Here is a 22901-nt window from a genome sequence, read left to right on the forward strand (position 1 = left end):
ACTATACTAGATATGTGTGGATCTATTTTCTCAATTTAAAATCCGAAGTCTTTGACTTCAAGAAATTTTATATGATAGTCAAAAATCAATTTTCAAGTAATATCTTTACTCTTAGATCCGATTCGGGTGGAGAGTATCTATCAAATGAATTTCAAAGTTATTTGGAAACAAATGGAATTTGTCATCAAAGATCATGCTCTAGGACTCCTCAACAAAATGGTCTACCCGAAAGAAAGCATAGACACATTTTGGAAACCACTAGGACACTTCTTATTTCCAAAGAAATTCCAAAAAGTTTTTGGGCCGAAGCCGCTTTAACTTCAACTTACTTGATAAATAGATTAATATCACATATCCATATGAAAAACTGTTTGAAAGAACACCCGATTTCAATAGATTAAGAATTTTTGGGTGTAAATGTTTTGTCCTTACACATAAAAGAGACAAATTATCTCCTAAAGCTATTGAATGTGTTTTCTTAGGATATGGAGAAAATCAAAAGGGTTTTAGATGTTGTGACCTTAAAAATAACAAACTCTATGTATCCAAAGATGTAACCTTTTTAGAAAATGAAAATGGTTTTGAGAAAACTAAAGATATTGACGAAAGCGAATATATCTCTTATTTGATCTTCTCTCTCAAGAAGATGAGACTCCTCAAGAAGAGGAAATCTCTAATGATTTGTTGAATGATCTAGAGGATATTCCTCTTAACAATGTTGAAAATGAAAGTGATAGAACCATCCAAACCTATGTTAGGCGTGGTCAACAAGCTCCAATGAGTGCCTTAGAAAAATACTCTCAAGGTTCTAACATAAAAGAAACCTCTTTAAGGAGATCCGGCTGAATCTCCAATCCTCCTAATAGGTTTGTTTCCTATGAGTCTCTAACCCCAAGGTATAGTGCATGTCTAATTGCGTTACACTCTTTTCATAAATCTTCACATTATAATGAAGCCAAAAACATTCCCCAATGGGTTAAAGCCATGAACTTAGAACTTAGTGCCCTTGAAAAGACAAAAACTTGGGAAATAACTTCATTACCCACTGGAAAGAGATCTATTGGATGTAGATGAGTCTTCAAAATTAAAACTAAAAGTGATGGATCATTAGAACGGTATAAAGCCCGGTTGGTAGCAAAAGGATATGCTCAAGCATACGGTATAGACTATGAAGAAACTGTCGCGCCCGTAGCTAGAATGACTAGTGTTAGGACTCTTATTGCGGTTGCGTCAATTAAAAAATGGCCTATTTATCAATTAGATGTTAAGAATGCATTCTTAAATGGTGAATTAAATTAAGAAGTTTACATGGATCCTCCACCAGGAGTATGTATTGGTGAAAATAAGATTCTCAAACTTAAAAAAGCATTATATGGTTTAAAGCAAGCTCCAAAGGCTTGACATGATAGATTTAGCAATGTAATGACAAGTTTGAATTTTCGTTCATGCTATACTTACACTGCTTTGTTTGTGAAAAGTGCAGGGTCTTCAGTAGTTATTATACTACTTTATGTTGATGATATGATCATCACTGGAAGTGATGAGTAAGGAATCAATGATATTAAGAAAGTTTTAAAAGAAAATTTTGACATGTCTGACCTTGGTTTCTTAAGATATTTTTTAGGAATTGAAGTAGCGTACTCTCCTCGAGGGTACATTCTCTCTTAGATGAAACTTGTTGCTGACATTTGTTTCAAGTCTGGTATCTCCGATGATAAGAAGACAAAAACCCCTGAAGTTATCAATGCAAAGTTAAAGTTGGAAGATAGAACACTCCTCGAGGATCCTACTCCCTACCACCAACTTGTTGGGTCTCTAACCTACTTATCCATCACTCGGCCAGACATAGTTCATGTAGTCCACTCAGTCAGTCAGTTTCAACATGCACCTACAACTGTGCACATGAGTGCAAGGATTGTCAGATACATCCAAAACACCATAACTAAGGGAGTTTTTCTTTCCTCTTCTTCATCACTTGATTTAATTGCTTATACTGATGCCGATTGGGGAGAAAATCTCAATGATAGAGTCTCAACTACTGGTTTTTGTGTTTTCTTAGGTGACTATGATTTCTTGGAGATGCAAGAAGCAACACAAAGTATCATTGTCCTCAACAGAAGAAGAATATCATGCTATGGCCACTACAACCATGGAGCTTGTGTGGCTAAGAAGTCTCCTCAGTGATATGGGCATAGTCATCTCTACTCCTTCGAAGATGTGTTGTGACAATAAAAGCGCAATCTATATCGCAAGCAATCACACCTTCCATGAACGTATTAAACACATCGAGATGGACTGCCACTACATTCGTGATGAATACCTAAGAGGAACCATAGCATTGCCTTACGTTACTTCCGAGTACCAGTTGGCGGACTTCTTCACTAAAGCCCTTCAGCTCCTCGTTTTATGTTCCTTCTCAACAAGCTTTCAGTTATATCCCCGTAAAGCTTGAGGGAGGGTGTTAAAATACATGTAATCAATATATATATATATATATAAATATTCAATCATACTCGATAGGGGTATTTTAGTCATTTCACATGTACCCAATAGAGGTACTTGTTTTTCTCCTCTTTTTATTTTTTGCATTTATTTTTTTTATTTTCTTTTTTATTTTCTTCCTTTTTATCCACTTAAGGGGGCCCCACCATTGAGTCGTTGGGGCCCTTGTGACCGTTGGGGGCTCCCAACGATTCCATGGGAGCCCCCTTTGTGGCTCTTCTTTTGAGGCCATTTGGCCTCCCCCTTCTCTCTTTTTATTTGTATAAATAGGGGTGAACCCCTTTGTATATTTTCATTCTTGAGAGCTCCCTCTCTTTCAATAAAGAGACATTTATATTTTGTGTTGTGTTATCCCTTTGTGGACTTGGCTATTATCTTTTTTGTTGTCCGTTGGTGGACATTGTAAGTGCTTATAGCACTATTTCTATTTCCGCATATCTCATTACAAAATCTAGGTGACGTGAGCGCTTTAGTGAAAAAATCTGCTAGTTGATACTCAGATGGAACGTAAGGCAATGTGATGGACTTCCTCAGGAATTCTTCACGAACGTAGTGACAATCCATTTCAATATGTTTTGTCCTCTTATGGAATGTATGATTGCTTGCAATGTATACAACGCTCTTGTTGTCATAACATAATCTTGAGGGTTCTGCAATGTGAACTCCCAAATCTTCTAATAATTGTCTCAACCATACTAACTCAGACATAGTTGTTGCCATGTCACGGTACTTTGCTTCAGTGGAAGAGAGGGACACCTTCTGCTGCTTCTTGCATCGTCGTAAAATTAGAGAATCACCTACAAAATTACAGGAACTAGTGGTTGAACGTCTATCATTTACATCCCCTTCAGTCAGAATCATAATATGCAATGACTTCTAACGAGAAAGAGGATGACAGAAATAATTTATAATTAATACATTTTTTAATATATCCAATAATTCTTATTACCGCACTCATATGTACTATAGTGGGAGCATGCTGAAATTGATTAATAGAATGAATAACATGAGAAATATCAGGACGAGTAATAGAGAGATAAGACAAAGCTCTAATCATTTGTCTATATGGAGTTGGATCCTTCAGAGGTTCTCTATCATCTTTCTGTGCATTTATGACCTCTTGAGTATCAACTCATTTTTTATCTAAGAGTCCTGACCATTCTATGATATTTGTTGCATATTTAGTCTGCGACAAAAAATAACCACAAGGTGAGTAAGCCACTTCTATTTCAAGAAAGTATTGTAAAAAACCAAGATCTGTCATATCAAAGTTGTCTTTGAGCACATCTTTGATATGATTAACTCCCTGCTTGTCACCTCCTGTGATAATCATATCATCAATGTAAAGAAGTAATATTACGATTCCTACATTAGAAGACTTAACAAACAATGCATTGTCAATATAACAAGATTTAAAATAAAGTTGTGTCATCACACTACCGAACCTATCATACCAAGCTTTGGGGGTTTGTTTTAAACCATACAAAGCTTTTCGTAATCGAAAGATTTTTCCATGTGCTAAACTTAAACCTGGTGGAGGATCCATGTAAACTTCTTCGTTGAGATTACTATTCAAAAAGACATTTTTTACATCCATTTGAAAGGTTGGTCATTTTTTAATTGATGCTATAGAAAAAAAGGTTCTAACAGTGATCATTCAAGCGACTGGAGCAAATGTATCGTCATAGTCTATCCCATATTCTTGATTGTATCCCTTGACTACTAGCCTAGCTTTATATCTTTCTAATATCCCATCCCATTTAGTTTTTATCTTGTAGACCCATCTACATCCTATAATTTTTCTTTTTTTAGGTAATATTTGAATTTTCTAAGTTTTTGCCTTTTCTAAAGATTCTAATTCATCATTCATTGCCTTGATTCATTCTTGATAATTTTTAGCATCATGATAGGATGTTGGTTCTATATATGAGTGTATAGCCATTAGACATGATCTATACTTAGGTTCAAAAGAATCATAGGATACAAATCTACTAAGAGTCTTTGAAATTCTTATGGATTTTCTAATACTAGAAGAATATATATCTTGATTTTGGGAATATCTTTCTAAAGCACATGGTGGATGATCTTCGGTACGTCGAGTATAGGTTTGTATTTCATTATGAGATAGGTCTATATCATCAAGACCCTCATTCACATTTTCATGTGCATCATGAGTGTCCTCGTTATCACTCTCATACACATCATGAATGTTTTCACATCTTTCATGTTCATTGAAAAGGTAGAAAAGAAATGAATAATCACAATTCTCTTGGATTTTCTCTTTGCTAAACCCATTTTTGTTTTAAAGAAAAGTAACATTTTTTGAAACATATAATTTGTTCCTTTTAGTGTCATAGCATCTATATCCGTTTTGATTTTTGGCATAGCCTAAAAAAACACAAGAAATTGCTTTTGGGAAAAGTTTTTCGTTTTTATTGGTAAGGACAAAATATTTACAACCAAATAATCTCTACTTTTTATAATCGGGAGATGTTTTAAATATTTTTTCAATAGGAAAGATGTTTTCAATGTTTTTTGAAGGCATTCTATTTATCAAATAAACCGTTGTAAGTGCGGCTTCGGCCCAGAACATTTTTAGAACATTTCTTGATATAAGAAGTGTTCTAGTGGTCTCAACAATATGTCTATGCTTTCTTTCGGCTAGCCCATTTTGTTGAGAAGTATAAGAACAAGATTTTTGATGGATAATTCCATGTAGGTCAAGATAATTTTTGAACTCTTTTGACACAAATTCTCCTCCGAAATCGGTTCTAAAGATTTGAATATTGGTTTTAAATTGAGTTTTTGTATAACAATTTAAAATTTTAAAACAATCAAATACTTCAGATTTTTGTTTGAGAAAAAATATCCAAGAGTGTCTATTATAATCATCCATAAACACAACATAATAAGATACTCCTCATTTGGATACAACTAGAGCCAGTCTCCATACATCCGAATGTACTAACTCAAATGAATTTTTATATATAAAATGTCTTGGCCCAAATGGTAAAGACTTCATTTTACTAAGGATGCAATCTTCACAAACAAAATCTCTTTCTTTATAACTTGTAAGAAATGAAAATAAATGTAATTTGGACACACTAGGACGTCCTATTCTTTTGTGCCAATTTTCTATATCTTTCTTTTCCACAAAATTACAAAAGGCATGTTTTGATAACTCAAGATTGTCCATAACATAGAGATCTGCTTTTCTATGGCCTCACTCAATTGGCTTCCTGGACTGAAGATCCTGTATTAAACAATCATTAGATGAAAACAAAACTTTACATCCATGATCCGCAATTTGAGAAACAGATAAAAGATTTAAATTCAATTTTGGTACTACTCTAATATTTGGTATAAAAAAGGTTTGTGGTTTTTGAAAAACCCCAAAACTTTTAATTTTTAAAGAAGTTCTATCGGCAATTAAAACATAAGAGTTATTTGAGTTAGTATGACATTCGGATAATATGAACTCATTTAGAGTCATATGGAAAGAGGCACCAGAGTCAAGGATCCAAGAAGTTTTACCAAGGTCATCACTTGTGGATACGGCTACTCCTGAGAAGGAAGAAGCTTGATTTTTGAAGATTTGTTGTAGTGCCTCCATTAGTTGAGCCAAACACAATGAGCCGATGCATTTGGACTCATCTACGCCATTTTTTTTAAAGGATGGTCCTACCGAAGAAACCCTTTTATCATCCCTTTGGTCTTCTTTTTTTCTTTTGGGGCAAAATGGCTTGATGCGTTCTGGTTCATATGATTTTGCCACCCTTCTTGTATTCATGATCACTTCTTTTATCACTTTAACTTCTTTCATAGTCATTGGAATTTCTTCCATTCTCTTTTTTTATAAAGTGAGGAGGTTTATAACTCCTGGTGTGATTTTCGGGCTTTAACATAGCAAACACATATTCTTTATCTTTTGAGGCAGATGGTTTTTTCAACATATTTTCTTCTATAGTTAACTCTTTCAACTATGGTAGGTACACCTCCTCTATGAAGAATGGACGACTTGGTCTCTTCAAATTCGGGTCCAAGTCCATTAACAAATTGGTAGAAATGCTCTGTTCTAATTTGTTTTTCACGGAGTTTTATATCTTGAGGGCAATGCTATTTTGGCTCTAGAAAAGCCAATTCATCCCAAAGAAGAGAGAGTGCATTGTAATATTCCCTAATGCCCATCTCTTCTAGATCATAGTTCTCATTTTTGTTTGCACATTGCATATTTGAGCAATATCTTTGAGAGTATATATATCTTTAAGATATTTCCATGCATCTCTAGCAAAATCAAATTTCGCTAAGCTAGAGCACTTGTGGATATCCACACTATTGATGCGCCATCCAATTATCTTGGAATGACCCATCCTCCACTCTTTTCATTTCTTTTCATAATCGGAGATAGCCTTAGACATCTTTTCTCCTTGAAGAGCTACTTCCTTTTCATTCTCAATTTTGGTAAGAATAAGTTTAGGCGCTCTTTCAGTACCATCAACCAAACCCGATAGACCCTTTTTTCATATTTTGTGCTTCACTATGGATGCCCACATCACATATTTCGTATCATTGAGTCGCACGGGAATGAAGACGATTACTTCTCTTTCATTCTCCATGTTTTACAATAACGAGAGAGAGAGAGAGGAAGATAACACAATATTTGTTAATGAGCTATTTGATAGTGTGTTTCCCAATGCAATGATCCATGAACCGATGCTATACCAAGCTCACGATCTTCCTCTTGGTCTTATCTGAATGAATAATATCTCAAGAGCACCAAAGCTCTGATACCATGTAATGAAATGTAACAAATATAAAGAGACGTCACTTGTGGACTTGCAAGAACAAAATCAATCAAGAATACTTGATTGATCAAGTCACACCACCCACACGAGGGTCAAAAATATTCTTGTATTGCATAGAAATGCTCTCAAGAAACATGAGAAATACATAGGCCTTAAAGGCCTATCTATAATACAAGGAGCTACAAGGGAGCAACCCAACTAGCTCTTGGCTCCAAGAGCCAGTTGGAGCTGCCCATTCACCTTTATCAAAAAAGTAAAAAGGTAAAAAGTAAAATAAAACAAAAAACACAGTAATCCTCTAATGGGTTGATGCCTTATACAAGTGAAATGACCGGACTACCCCTAATGGGTATTCCGGTTTATATATATATATTAATATATACATATAAGCATATATATCTTAACATGCACCACGTGAAGGAGGGGCATACATCGTTGGGGGAGAGAGAGAGTCATCTCTCCTTGACAACTGCACTGGAAAGTGAGGTGGATGGTGGTTGACAAAAAGAGAGGGAGAAAAAACGTTTCCTCTAAGTCGATGATGAACGTGAAAGAAAAGGCGAGGGAGAAATACGTTCTCTCAGAGAATCAAGAACCAAGAACCAAGAACCAAGAACCTCTGAATAAACTTCATTGATTCTAATCAAAATCAAAAGTACATATTTATAAAACCTAACTAAAAAGTCTAAAGAAACCAACACTCCTAAACCAAGAATCCCAACCCAAGAAAGCTAAGAGTCTTAATTCAAGAAAGCCAAGAAACCTAAAGAAAGTAACACTCTTAATTAAAGAACTTCAAGAAACCAAGGATCTAGGATAAACGTCCTCTACGGTTGGTTGGTTGGGGGGCTCTTGGGGTCGGGTCTAGATCTGGATGGGGTTGGATCTGGGGCGGTTCGTTGTAACACCCCAAAAATCCAGGACTTGTAACTTTTAGAATAGTTTAGAAAGCTTTGAAATCATACGATTATCAGAGTTTAAATAGTACTTCAGCGGAAAATGATATTTTTATAACAAGTCAATGGACCTTGAGCGCATTACAGCGTAAACTTTTCTTTGTCGAATTCCGCACAACTATTGAAATCAAATGGTTTCAAAATGCAGTTTCAATAATTGAGAATTTGTTCATGGGATTTTCCGACTCATTATATTTGTTGAAACAAAAAAGAAGTTTACTAAAACTGTTTTAGTAACTCAAGGTTTAATTAAAAGAGAATTTTTAAAATACACTTTATACCAAATTTTCCAATACGTCCTTAGGAGCGAAACGTCAGGGAAAAAGCTCTATCTTGATCTCATCACGCCATCGCAGACTGTATCACCTATCCATCACCTGCCCATAAAATGGGTCAGTTTCACAAAAAAAAACTGGTAGGTGCGCAGATAGGACAATATAGAACATAATTAAGCAGAATAATTTAATATGTCATGTAGACAAGCAATTAAATAGCAATTTGCTTTCAACAGAGTCATAGAGCAAACTATCATGAGCACGATGCTAAAATTATTACAAACATTTTACTGGCACAAGTAGGCTAACTATTACAAGCAAAGAATTGCATAAGCAATTTAACTAGCAAAATACAATGCTACATCAACCGCACACACAATTCCATAAGTATTGAAACTCGTTGCATGCTATAACTTTCATACGTGCATAACTCAACAGATTGTGTGATCGGATTTAAATTATGTTTTGATATTAACTGGCTAAGTGGGTAGGCACAAGGCACGAGTCTAGAAACAGCCTAGACTGATCCAGGGGTTTATTATGCTATGTATTTTATGATAACCCGGATAGCTGACTGAGTCCGCACCTAAGGGGACGATCGGTGACCAATAGAGAAATCCCCAAAGCAGCATAAACAATAGATGCATCCTGAACATTGAGGGCTACCACCTAGGATAATTATGGTAGTCCTCTTCCCCTAACTCCGATGACTGGGAAGCCGAGTCTTTTGCTCGTAACTGCCATTAATGGCTTGTCTATCGAAGTTTTTGTACCTTCCCATCCTCTCTCCTGACAGGAGTCAGCGGTTCGAATAAGTACATCAGAGTTAGTTAACTGAAGACCCATTCTACATACTCTGGTCTTTCGACCCAACTCGAGCATCTTGCCGATGAAGGCAAAATCATCTATCTATTTAGGTGATCTCAGCATTTTGTTATTTGCACTAATCGAGGTTGCCACAACCTACTCATCTAATCATCGCAACGTAAGAAGACGTACTTGTCAAAAAGTATGGTCGTACTTATCATAAGTACGACTACGATGAAAAGGAAAATGGTTTCACAAAAGAAACCCCAATAGATATTATCTGCAAAAGAAGTAATACAACGCAGTTTGGCAAGATAAGTCTTGAATTCATTTCAACAATATTTTGCATATTTCATGATATAAGGTCGTCTCGGATCTGTCATCCGATCAACAAAGTACTTAACATGTTGTGCATGTCTAAAAGTACGCTACACAAAAAAGGGGTGCGTAGGCTTCTCAACAGAAACCCCCAACATACAACTTCATAACGATCCAAAGAATACAGAGGTGCTCATTTGGCATGATTCATTCTTAAAAGCCACAATACCACATTGAGTCATTCACACAAAGCACATCGCTATCGATCTTGCATCCAAAATTTATCTTAATATCAACATGATTCGCACAACACGCGACACTAGGTTTGATAAATGAAGAATGGGTCCTTCAACAGAACCCCACTCGATCATAGGCTCATGCCCCCGATCGGGGTAATTCAAATTGAGTCGCAACTCGAATCGAGGTTATAAAACATTTCTCTCAAGTGTGTGGACTTGGGAGGGCCCAAATGTGACTTCGCAATCCTGCAAGACTTAAACTTAACTTTGCAAAAGTTGTGCATTTTGAAGAGCACCGGGTTCGCAGAAGGAAACTCGCTTTTAAAGAACTGCAATGCACGAGCACAACTTCTAGTGTTTTGAAAACAAGTAAAATCAGGATAGGCATAAGACTACATTTATATAAGTACATATTTACCATAAATGTGAGCATATGCATGTTATAACATGACGACAAGCAACTCTCAACTTGTGATGCCGCACATCGAGCGAAAAGCACATAAGTAACACATGAGGTACCAAAACCATACCTTGACCACTTAGATAGGCAAACACATAAGGACATAAGTAATACATGAGACACGAAGTCATACCTCACTCAAAGGCAATGTGCAAGCAAAAATATATGCAAACAAACAAGGGCATATGTATTCTCAAACTCATAAACAACTACGCAAAATAATAATCGAAGAATGAAATTGTACCTCGACCCATGAGCATACAAACAAGAAAATACGCAATGCAGAAGCAATATAACTCTAAGCATGTCTAGCATGAGCATCTTAATTATTTCAACTTAATTAGGTTCATCTATTGCCCTTTATGCGACTTTACCCTACCTCATGAGGTTGCGTTGCTGCGAGCGTTTGAGAGTGTAGGCAATACAGGGCTCGGGTCGCGGGGCACAAGTGGAATCCGTCACGAAATCTACAGGAAAACCAATGTTAGTATGAAAGTGACCAAGAAGAGGCAGGGAGCAGGAGTGTTTCCCTGCTCGCCGACCGTCGGCCTTGCGCGAATAAGAGAGAGTGCCAGAGCACCCCTTTGCTAAAACAGGAAAAGATGGGAGGGAGATATGCCCCTGCCAGGAAAACTAATAAGAGGCAGGGGTGGAGCCCTTTGCCAATCAACGCAGGAATAGCAGGGGAGCCTCACCCCCCTTCCTCAAGCCTAAAAGAAACAGGGGCAGAGCCCCACCGTTAAAAACAAACAAGGGCAGGAGAGGAGGCCAGGCTCGACCCTCAGGCCAATCCTGTCCTTGGTCTGCAAGGAGTGGTGGGCTCGGCTGTCAGGTTGAGCCCGACATTGGGTTGTAGGGTACGCGAATCAGAGAGGGAGGCAGAAGAGGGGCAGGGCATCACCCCTGCCGACCAAGCCAAAGGCGGCAGGGGCCTTGCCCTTGTCTGCTGGTGAAAGACATAAAGGGCAGGGGCGAAGCCCCTGCAGAGAAGGTAAAGGTGGCAGGGGCTTGTCCCCTGCCGGTCTGCCGAAAAGAGGCGACAGGGCCATCGCCCTGTCGGCCTGTCAGAGGAACCGAAGGTAGCAGGGGCTCGGCCCCTGCCGACCTATCGAAAGAAGACCCATGCGACAGGGGTTCGACCTCTGCCAGCCTGTCGGAGGGCAAGCGAAAAAGAAATCGGCAGGGGCAAAGCCCCTGCTCGACCAAGGGAAGGCATGGCGTCACCCTGCTTGCTAGAAATCTCAGGCGACAGTGGCGGCGCCCCTGCCGAAAGGAGAAGAAGAAGAGGAAGCAAACAATGAAGGGAGAGAGAGAAAGAGTTACTTGAGAAGGGGCCGACAAGGTCGGCGTCACCGGCGATGGCTCGCAGGCCGGAGCTCAAAGGTCCATCAGAAAGGGAGAGTGGGTGAACACAGAGAGAGGGTGAGGATGGCGTTGGAGTCGCCGTCGCCCGCAGGGAGCCGATGGCATCGCGGGTTGCGAGGTTGGGACGTTGGCCAAAGGGGCTGGGGTTGGCTGCGGCGATCTCTGACAGGAACCCGCCACCTGCCAGAAACGCAGAAGAGAGGGGGTGCGTCTATCCTTCCCTCTTACGGTGCTCTTAAAGAGATCGAGGAGGGCCGAAAATCGGGGAAACCCTCAAGGGTTTCCCCTTATCCTGTCGAGTGGGAGGAGCGGCACGGAGGGGGGGGGTGCGGCGCACAGGGGAGAGGGTTTGTTTTTAAACAAATCCTCCCCCTGCGTCGGGTTTTAAAGCCCTAACGAGGACGGGCCCGGGTCCGATTTTTTTTACGTGGGTTTTACATTCGTAGCAATGAAGCACTCTCACTCGAGAAGATATGTGGATCAGATAACCAGACAAATATGTTGGCCAAGGCAGTTATAGCGGAGAAGTTGAGGTTGTGTACAACCTCAGTTGGCCTTCATGGATAGTAGTTGGAGTTCTCACACTGAGATTCTGGATTGCATGAAGAGAGAAGTTACAAGATAAGGTTGCTGAAAGGATAACAGTCTCCAAGTAGGAGATTGTTGGAGTGTGGAGCCTCATATAAATCCTTAATTTTCGTGGATCCAACTTCGCGGTAAGTTGGCAGGGGGTCGTGCCCCCCTGCCCATACCGAGACATTTTTTTTGGAGGGTAGTTTTGTAATTACCCTAAACTCATTATATTCAACAACACTAGTCGACTCCTTGTAAAACTTTCAGACTCCTTCTGTTTAAAGGAGGCAATCCAGATTTTGTATTGTATCTTAATCAATAAAGAAAAAGGCTCAGTGCAGTCGTGGATGTAGGCAATTTTTGCCGAACCATGTAAAATCTTTGTTCTTCGTGTGGCTGTTTTCTCCTTTTGCTTTTACCCGTGTTTGTTTCTTTGATCTATCAATGGTTTGAAGAGTCGTTCCCTAACACTTCATATCATTTTCTATGCGTTTCCTTCTTGTTTCATATACGCTTCCATATTCGCTTTACAACCATATCTCACTTCCCACTTCATACTACTTTTTAACACTTGCTTCCCCGCTTCCGCTTCATGCATCACTTGTATCCATTTTGTTTCTTGGTGGCAAAAAAAATATCAGCAAGAGCTTCATGTTGAAGTGCTCAAATTTAGATATGCCTCAGCTCAACGTTCTACTGAACAACTTCCATCTTGTGTTATTCACAATTTCAGGGAGCAAGCATAATTGGAGAGTATGAACTGTGAAGAAGTGATGAAGAGGGGTGACTCTATGGAGCTAGACTTTAAAACATGCTTGTTGGAGTTGGATGGAACAAATATGCTTTTATTGAAGACCTTCGTGTGGATGATTGCCATGTACTGCTTTAATTTCTGTGGCACCTTGGGACAAGATGATCAACAAATAAATTGCCTAAAAATTGTCAATAGGTCTAGACTCTTGACTATGTTGGACACAAAGGAGCAGACAAACAAAGAAAGAGTGCTTGCCCTTGTAGGAGGGGAAATTGAGGAGCAAAGGACAAGAATGATAACAATGTCCAAACCAATGTTGTCCTTATCGTATCGATGCAAGGGCACGATCTATTTTTGTTAGATGCTTCTTGCTTTATGTAATAGTTTTGCATCAGACTCTTCTTTTTCCTTTTTTTGCCTAGTAACAAACTGTGTTGTTTGATGCTTCCACAATGGTGAAGAAGCTATGTCACATGGGTGCGGGTGCGGGTGCGACACGGGTGCGGCGCAATTTCAAAATTTTTGGACACTGGGACTCGGCTATATATATTTATATATTTAAAAAAAAAAGTGCACAGTCTGTGACTGTGCACACAACATAGTCTGTGACTGTGCAACTGTGCACACAGCACAGTCTGGTTATATATATATATATATATATATATATATATATATATATATATATATATATAATCGTTTTTTTAGTTTTTTGCCCTAAAAAATGAATGAATATAGACTCGGTCAACGTTGACCGAGTTCGACTGTAAGAACTCAAAAAAAAATGTTTGGATTCGAGTCGGATCCGGACCCGGATCCGACCCGGGTAAATCAGTCGGCTGCGTACTTTTAAAAGCACGCAGCGACTGAGGGAGGAGGTTCTCGAAACCTCCTTCCCCCTCTCGTCTCTCGGTCTCTCTCCCCCGACTGACTCTATCATCTCTGCACCCTCTGGAGACCCCTGTCAACCCGACGTCGACGCTGCCGCCACCTGCGACCTTCCTCCGACGCCGACGATGCCGCCGCCGGCAACCACCAGGTACGCACCTCCCCCTCTTTCGTTCGCCACTCTCTCTCCTCTCTACCTCTCCCGTCTCTTCTCTCCCTCACCTCTCTGTGTGGCCACGGGAGGGGTCAAACCCCCCTCCCTGTGCCCTCTTTTAGCAGGGGAGGGGCATGACACCCCTCCCTGCTCTTCGTTACGGTAGGGGAGGGGGGCTGAGCCTCCTCCCTTCTCTCGTTACGGCAGGGGAGGGGCTGAGCCCCCTCCTTGCTTCTGTTACGGTAGGGGAGGGGCCGAGCCCCTCCTCTCTGTCCCCTTTTTGATGTGCCAATAGGGGCCGATGGCCCCTGCCTTTTTGTTGTGCCAGCAAGGGCCGATGGCCCCTGCCCTTTTGTTTGCCAGCAGGGGCCGATGGCCCCCTGCCCTTTGTGCGCGAGCCTATACCCTTGGCCGGCAGGCCCGAGAAATCTTTGGAAGCTACATCGTGATGGGGACAGATCATTACAATTGTTGGTCTCAAACGAGGAATTCCTAGTAAACGTGAGTCATCTGCTCGCATTGACTACATCCCTCTTTTGGCAGCAAGGGTCATTTGGCCCTGCCCCATCCTTTCTTTTTTTCAAGGCAATTGGGACGATTGGCCCCAACCCTATCTATCGGAGAAGTCAAGCTTCTCCTTGCTTTTGCTTTTGTCTGGGTTGCATGTTAATATCGCATATTTGCAGCTACGACGGATCCCACTCGCGCTCCGCGACCCGAGCCGTCAATCGTGTATATCCGTAGACGCCAGCGAGCTCGCAACTCTCCAAGGTAGGGGAAGATTGCACAGAAGACTTGGACAATTGAATTAAGTTCAATTAACTAAAAAGAGACCATTAAATATATATATATATATATATATATATATATATATATATATATATATATATATTTATTTATACGAATACGCATTTAACCCCAGGACGCGGTTTCGCGATCCTTGTCCTTTACTTGCCGTTGCGCATCACGCAAAGGTTTTGCGTTGCACCCCTGCTTACAGTCTTTACTTGCCGTTGCGTGTTGGCCGAGGGTTTGCGTTGCACTTTTGCTTACCGCCTTTACTTTGCCGTCGCGCTTTGCGCTTAGGCTCTTGCTTTTGCATATGTGTTGGTATGGCCTTGCTATTGCAGATGACGTGCAGGTTCTTGCTCTTTGCGTATGCCTTAAGGGCATTCTCGTGGAGGATGCAAGGGGCATTTACCATTCTCCCTCTTGCGACAAGAGTTCAGTCGGGAGCGAGCGACACATCCTCGTCTAAGGAGAGGGATACCTCACAAGGATCCTGGCTCTTCGCGTGCGCAGTTCTGCAGAGTCGACTTGAGATTTTAGGGAGCTGCGCAAAAGCATCTAAGACTGCTCCAAATCGAAACATTTGGAAGGATGTGAATGGCTGGTTCTGCTCGCCTTTTTGACATATCTCGAGTGATCCCGAATTGGGGGTTCGGGCGAACTTCTTAGCGGGTGTTTTGTTGAGAAACCCGTATCCCGTCTATCGAGGCCGGTATCGAGTCATGCGAGACATGTAGATACCCCGATAGTGGATGTGATTCGAGATAATCACATGCATAATGTTGGCACAAGGTACTGCTGTTTTAAAAGATAAAGTAAAGTTGATAAACTTTACATTTTTGTGAAATACCCCTGTTGAGGCTTCTATTGAGGAGCTATACCCCCTTCATCCTAGAGTACTTGTAGTCGTGCACGACACGTCTAGTACTGCGATGATCGGATGAGACGGTCGTGCAACCTCGAACAACGCTAAATGCAAAATGCTATAATCACATAAATGGCCTCACATTCGCCTTCACAGGCAAGATGCTCGAGTGGTTTAAAGATCACAGCATAGGATGGGTCGTTAGTTAAGCAACCCCTAACGTACCTATTCGCTTCTATGTGTCTGTCAAGGGAGAGGACAGAGCGGTACAAACTCCAATGGACAGATTGTTAACAACCACCCTACGGGCAACGATCCGACCTCCCCAATCATTGAAGTTAGGGGAAAGGGGCTACATTAGTTTGCTCAACACTTCTGCAGAGATTGGATGCGTCCGTGGCACAACCTTCTTTGGGGAATCCTCTCTCGGCTAAAGCCGTCCCTTTGGAGCGAACTGAACTAGCTATTCGGGTTATTGAAAATACATAGAATAACAGACGCCCGAACTAGTCTCAGTTGGTTCTACGTTTTGCCTGCGCATACCCGCAGGTTCGTAATTATCGAAACATAAGGTCTGTTCACACTGGTCATTGGGTCGTGAGATTCGCTTGCACTATTGATTCACTTGCACTATTGATTCGCTTGCACTACGGATTCGCTTGCACTACTGACTCGCTTACACTACTGAATCGCTTGCTTGCTCGGTAGTTCAGTATGCCACTCGTTGAGTGTGCACGCCTGTCAAGACGTTACTTTAGTTGTTAAACTGCTTACACAGTTCTTTGCGAAGTAATAAGGATCTTCTCATGCTAATTAAATGCTTATGATAATAGCATTATGCTAGTTGCTACATATTAGCATGTGACTTGCTTTATCCCTTGGTCGAACTGTTTTGGTGCTTATTGTAGCGTAGCACCTGTTGGCTTGCATCTCTTATGATTGATGTGATTGCATACAACTCGTACTCTACGAACTGGTGGCAACTAGGATTGATGTGACCGCTTGTCTTATAAGCCGCTTATATATTGTGATAAAACTGTTGTCGTATGATTGCTTATGAATGACTTGTGATGCAATGGTTTATGCCTTACGATTAATTTAATTACTTGTTGATGGACTGAACCATTTGATGATAATTGTATGTTTTACGAGCATTGTTATGAGTGCTCGTCTTATTCAGTTGTTTTGTTTGGCTGACAGGTAGAGTTAGTTACTCTTCGCCCATAGAATCAACTGGATTGCCATATCTGCGTGTTCTCATGTGTCGTTTACGCATGCTTTGAGGTCCTATTTGAGGATTGCAATATTCCTTGTGGCAACAACACGATACGTAGGACTATATGCTTCTATGTGAAGTGATACAATGTATATTGCTGATATGCATGCTTGTGCCCATATTGTGGCTATTGACCCCAAGACAGTCAATGGTTCAGAGCAGTCGATTATTGATGCATGTATCACTGAGTAGGGTGTCTGTCGAGGGCCTGATCTCCAAAGGATTATCTGCGAAGGCGTGTATGATCAAGACCAGGTACCCGGCTAGAGTGGTAGATTCTCTGTGAGGATGTACACTGTCCACGAATGGGTAGCCGCAAAGACGGTGAACTCCTGTGAGGAAGTGTATGGTCCAAGACCAGGTATACCATCTAGGGCGGAATTCCTTGTGAGGTTATACATTTCCCAGACCAGGTGATCCGGCGTTGATCTTGTCATTTGTATTAGTGGCTATCGACCCTGAGAGCGATCATTCGTATTGATGCGTGTATCACAATGATTTTCATTGGATATGGCATTTGTTGGGGAGAGACTTCCCAAAGGTTTCGCTGTGGGGGTATCTGTGATCAAGATCAGGTGACCCGGCTAGAGTGGGAGATTCTCTGTGAGGACGTACACTATCCACGAACGGGTAGCCGCAAAGACGGTGAACTCCTGTGAGGAAGTGTATGGTCCAAGACCAAGTATACCCTATAGGGTGGTAATTCCTTGTCAGGTCGTATATCTCCCAGACCGAGCGATCCGATGTGGATCTTGTGTTTTTGCTTACCATAAAAAGTTATGGTGAGCTGTGATGATCTTCTGAGATTGTTTGTGATAGCCAACTATGAATTCATAGTTTCGACTTTCTGTTTTAGCATGATTACATGCAGGACTCAGATGTGAGAATCAGATCGTTAGCGATTTGACTTAGTGTTTATGTTTTGGACCTTCTACGGAAGGGTGAGCTTTTCTGAGAAAGTATGACGCCCTAGTGAGTCATAACAGGTGGCAGTTGGCCGCGTAAGGTTTTGAGAGATGAGAATAGATTAAGGTTGTTCAGGACAACGCGTTTGTTAGAAGTAGTGAGCGACAAACGATGTCCTGATGGTGATTAGATGTTGTGACCTCGTTCTAGCAACGAGGACAAGCTAGTTGCGTGGTGGTTCACAGCCTACGATCAATTAAATCGTATGCTGCGTTTGTCAGTTGCACTGCTTACTTGCTTTAAACTGCTTACTTGCTTTGAACTGCTTACTGTTTGCACTACTTACGCATTTGCACTGCTTACGCGCTTGCACTGCTGACTCGCTTGCACGCCTTACTCGCTTGCACTACTTATTCGCTTGTACTACTTACGCGTTTGCACTATTCACCTGCTTGCATTGCTTACCTGTTTAACTGCATATCTGCTTTAAACTGCGTAGCCTACTGAATTAAATGTACTTAATTCAGTTTCCTGTTAGTCTCTCTTGTGCACCTATTAGTTTTTCGTGAAACTAACCCATTCTATGGGTACAGGTGATGATTAGGTACACTACGGGCAATGGCGCGATTGCAAGATGGCTTCAAGACTTCTTCTTCTTGCTCTTAGCTCGCGTCTTGGACGCTTGGGTTTGTATCGGATTTTCCTTAGGATATCCGAATCTTGTGAATTTTGGTTCTTTTAGCTAATGTGCCTAAAGTGTTCAGCTTGCCTTATGATTTATCAAAAGAAAAATCTTCCGCTGATTTCATAAACAAACTCTGAAGGAAAGAGATATTTCTAGTCTCTTGCCTGTTTTTCTGAAAAGGTTCGCAAGTTTGAAATTTGGGGCGTTACATCGACTTTTCGTTGACCGTGTCCGCCCCCCGTGTCCGAAGCTGCACCCGTGTCGGGGCGTGTCGACGCGGGTGCGTCGACCCCCTAGCCGAGTCCGTGTGACATAGTGAAGAAGGTGTTTCTACTGTTATAAATGCCTTTATAGTGCCACTATATGGCCTTTTCTTATCTTTTTTGTCATATGATAAAAGTTATATATCTAAAGGTATAGAGCTCATGCCGATTGAAGCATTTTCTTATTACTTCATAAATGGGATACTTTTATAGATGCCCTAATTAGACTTATACATTGCTCTTCAATTATTCCTGTTGGTAATGTGGAACTATTATACAAATTTTGCTTTTCTTCAAGGTGATTGATGGCCCTTGGACATGTTTACACTTCCGCAAAGAGCTACACTCTATCTCACTAATAAATACTGTTGATAAAAAATGATATCATTAATTTATTTTTGATGGAAAAGTGCATGTTATGATGTTAACATAAATACTGCAATACTTCTGCTATAAATCTAACTGGGTTGATACCTTTATCATATACAGGCTTGGTGATGGGCCTACCATTCTACTTGTCAAAGATAACGCAGGCTACATCTATGGAGGCTATGCTTCTCAGCCTTGGGAGAAGCACAGCGAATTCTATGGTGATATGAAGTCTTTTCTCTTCACATTATATCCACGTGCTTCTGTCTTCCGGCCTTCAGGATTAAACAATAACTTGCAATGGGTAAACCTTTTATCTATTGTCTCCCATCTCCTGAAACTGTACCTTTTTTTTTCCTACTATTCCTGCAATTTGTTGCATGATAAGCTTTATATCCATGTATTGTGTCACATGATAGATTGTCTTTTTCTACCTCTTTCCTTGTTTTCATCTTAATATGCTCATCATATCTAAGACTAACAAACTCATTTTATAGGAACATCTGATTTAATATAAAACTAGGAAGGGCCTTTTTCCTTTAGGTTTTAAATATTCAAGGGGATTGTCACGCTTCAAACTGGAATACAACAACAACAACAACTACGCCTTCATCCCAAAACAATTGGGGTCGGCAATATGAACCAAAAAAGAAAATCATTTTGGGTCTTCCACATGAATCCTTCTCCTTCAATCATTTTTATCCAATGCCATGTCCTCGGTGAGGTTCAAAGCATTCATATCATTTCCTATCATCTCCATCCAAGTCTTCCTAGGCCTACCCCGACCTCTTTTAACTAATATATTTTCCCATTTCTCAATCCTTCTAACTGGAGCATCATTACGCCTTCGCCGAATATGTCCAAACCACCGTAAACAATTCTCTCTCATCTTATTTTCAATGGGTGTAACGCCAACCTTCTTACGTATCTCCTCATTCAGAATCTTATCTTTTATTGTATTTCCACACATCCATCTTAGCAACACTCATTTTTTGAATATGATGTCTCTTGACGGCCCAACATTCCGTACCATATAGTAAAGCGGGCCTAATAGTTGTCCTATAAAACTTTCCCTTCAACCGCAATGGCATTCTATGATCACACAACACTCCAGTTGCACTTTTCCATTTCATCCACCCAACCTTTATCCTATGATTTACATATCCATCAATTTCTCCATACTTTTGAATGATAGATCTCAAATATTTAAAACAATCATCTACCGGTATTTCTTGCTCACCAAGTTTCACTACACTCCCATCACTACTTCGTTGCTTACTAAACCGACATTCCATATATTCTGTCTTACTCTTACTCAACTTAAAACCTCAAACTGGAATGAATTAAATTTTTTTAACGAATTAATTGTTACCATAATCGTGTTTGTGAGCCAATCATGTATTCATGTATCATTGTCATTAACTACCTCTTCTTTCATTTAGTAAACTAAAGAGGAGGCACATACATTCATCGCCTGTCTTTCTTTTCATAGGAGATAAATCAGTAAAATATTTTTAATCATCATAATTCCAGGATATTTTATTAAAGTTATCATTTCTTTTTCGATTAGCAAGCTGGGGTTAGGCGGAGCCCTTATCAGATTACAAGAATAAGCATTGAGACTCACACATCAGAATCCGGAAGATGCATGTTTTGCTGCAGTTTTCATAATATTCACCTATTCGTGTCTCAAATCAATATTGTATTTGTGTCCCTTTCCATATCCTTGTGACGTGGTTTTCCATAAAAGGGCACAGTTTATTGTTGCTCTGCTGTTACATAGACACACTTTTGAGATAGTGCATGATGCTAGTATAAAGTTGACACACATCACCAGATATTGAGAAATCCTCCTACTTCAACCGATTGGTATGAATCTCACAAACTGATGAGCTAAAGTTTCACGTTGTCTTGGCAGTTTGCTGTGAACTTCACATCAGAGAACATCCCAAATGGCATTGGTTTTGGTGGGAGAGTGAATCATTTTGGACTTTTTCTGTCAGCAAGCTTTGATGCAGGTCATTCGTTCCAGTGCAGCACTTTCAATAGTCCTTGTTTATCAGTGGGGAACCAAATCTTTCCTGAAGTAATAGAGTGCTGGGGGGTCACGGTGAAAGAAGCACAGCAACAGGGAAAACCTGAAGGTGTTGAGGGCAGTGTATTGCAGAGGTTTAAAGAGGACCGCCATATGCTGAATATGGTTGGACTCGCTAATTCCAGTGGATGAATCAGTTTAAATCAGTTTGAAGAAATGTAGAAGAATTTAATCCAGTGATATTAAGTTGTATTGCTATCATTGTTAGCATTATATTTGATTGATTCTTTCTGATTGAACAAACCGTTCCTGCAGGTCTCTCTCTCTCAAACTTCATGGATAAATGCCATTTTCCCATAATGTTCTGTAAAGGGATCTGACTGCATCGGATATCATCAGATGACTGGAATCATTGTAGCCCTACTAGGAAACGATTTTATGAAAGCTTTATTAGAGCGTTGAAAGCGTGGGTCTTCATGTTTAATGATATTTGCTTTCAAGGTGTTTCTACTTTCCTTTGGGAGCATGAGATCGTAAGAGGTTAGTCTAACTTTGAATCTACGTAACGAATATCAGCAACATTTTTAAATGTGTTTTATCGCGATATTTTCGAAAGCCAACATTGCCTCACATTTGTCAGTGGAGGGCGTTGGCTCCCAAAATTGTTTTCTCATGGGGGAGCAGAGGTAGATGATCATTTGTGAGTTTAACTACTAATTGGATTTTGGAAGACCCATTTCTAGTTGTGCTTTCTCTCAGGAGCTGGAGTAGACTGTTTGTTCCATTCTCCTTAAGGAGACCGAACTTCTTCAAATCAGACTAGGCTTCTCCCATGGTGCTGGGCACTGGGGCCTTGGATGTGCTTGCAATTGGTGCATAGGTGAGTTGCTGCCAAAGTAGACCCAAGGGGTTTGGCATAGTGGGATGGAGCCTAGACAGTTTGACGGGCAGTCTAGGTTCAAATCCCATGGGCGTCACACTGTGCGTAAGCTGAAGCTTGGCGACTCCATGTGGTAGAGGGGTAAGCCCTTGGAGTTTCACGCTGACATGGACAGACTGTAAGTACGTCAGGCTGAGCCAGCACGGTTAGGTCTCTGTGCCTGGAGTGGTTTCTCCGAGTAAAAAAAAAAAGAGTTGCTGCCAAGGCTTACCAGTGGACCACGATGCTTTCAAAATTTCTATTTCAAAATGCCCAGGTGCATGACACATACACATAACAACCCTGCTGAGTAGAACAAATTCAAGATTGTTGATTAATTATGATTTTTTTAAAGCTTAAGATCAGCATTTGAGCTTGCATTGTTAGCTTAAGAAATCAATCCCAAACAAGCTCTTAATGAGCAAAATTGGAGTCAAGCTTGAGAATTAGTTCTAGGAATCACAAGCAAGAAGCATTATAGTTACTTGAGAATCTACACACGTCTTGCAAAACTGTCCAACTAGTATCTGCACATGTGAGGTGCAACTGCCAGCCATCCTCCCATTACATCAACTTTTGGTCCTTGGCAACACACACGCAGAGAGAGAGAGAGAGAGAGAGAGAGAGAGAGAGAGAGAGAGAGAGAGAGAGAGAGAGAGAGACGAACTAAGAATATCAACAATATGACAGGTTCAACAGAC

The 22901-nt window shown here is 40.5% G+C and overlaps 1 protein-coding gene across 2 annotated transcripts in view; it reads left to right on the forward strand.

Moving 5' to 3' along the window:
* LOC149848682 (TLD-domain containing nucleolar protein) overlaps positions 1-21745 on the forward strand; it is an 86980-nt gene extending 65235 nt beyond the window's left edge. For both annotated transcript variants that reach the window (XM_089996876.1, XM_089996880.1), the window contains exons 7-8: positions 19367-19550; positions 21165-21745. In XM_089996876.1, the coding sequence (XP_089853002.1) occupies positions 19367-19550; positions 21165-21473 (493 nt within the window). In that variant the 3' untranslated portion in view covers positions 21474-21745. The remainder of the gene's footprint in view (positions 1-19366; positions 19551-21164) is intronic.
* Positions 21746-22901: the final 1156 nt, after the last annotated feature.

This window comes from Nuphar pumila, chromosome 1, assembly GCF_984573655.1.
Source record: "Nuphar pumila chromosome 1, dmNupPumi1.hap1.1, whole genome shotgun sequence".
Taxonomy (NCBI): domain Eukaryota; kingdom Viridiplantae; phylum Streptophyta; class Magnoliopsida; order Nymphaeales; family Nymphaeaceae; genus Nuphar; species Nuphar pumila.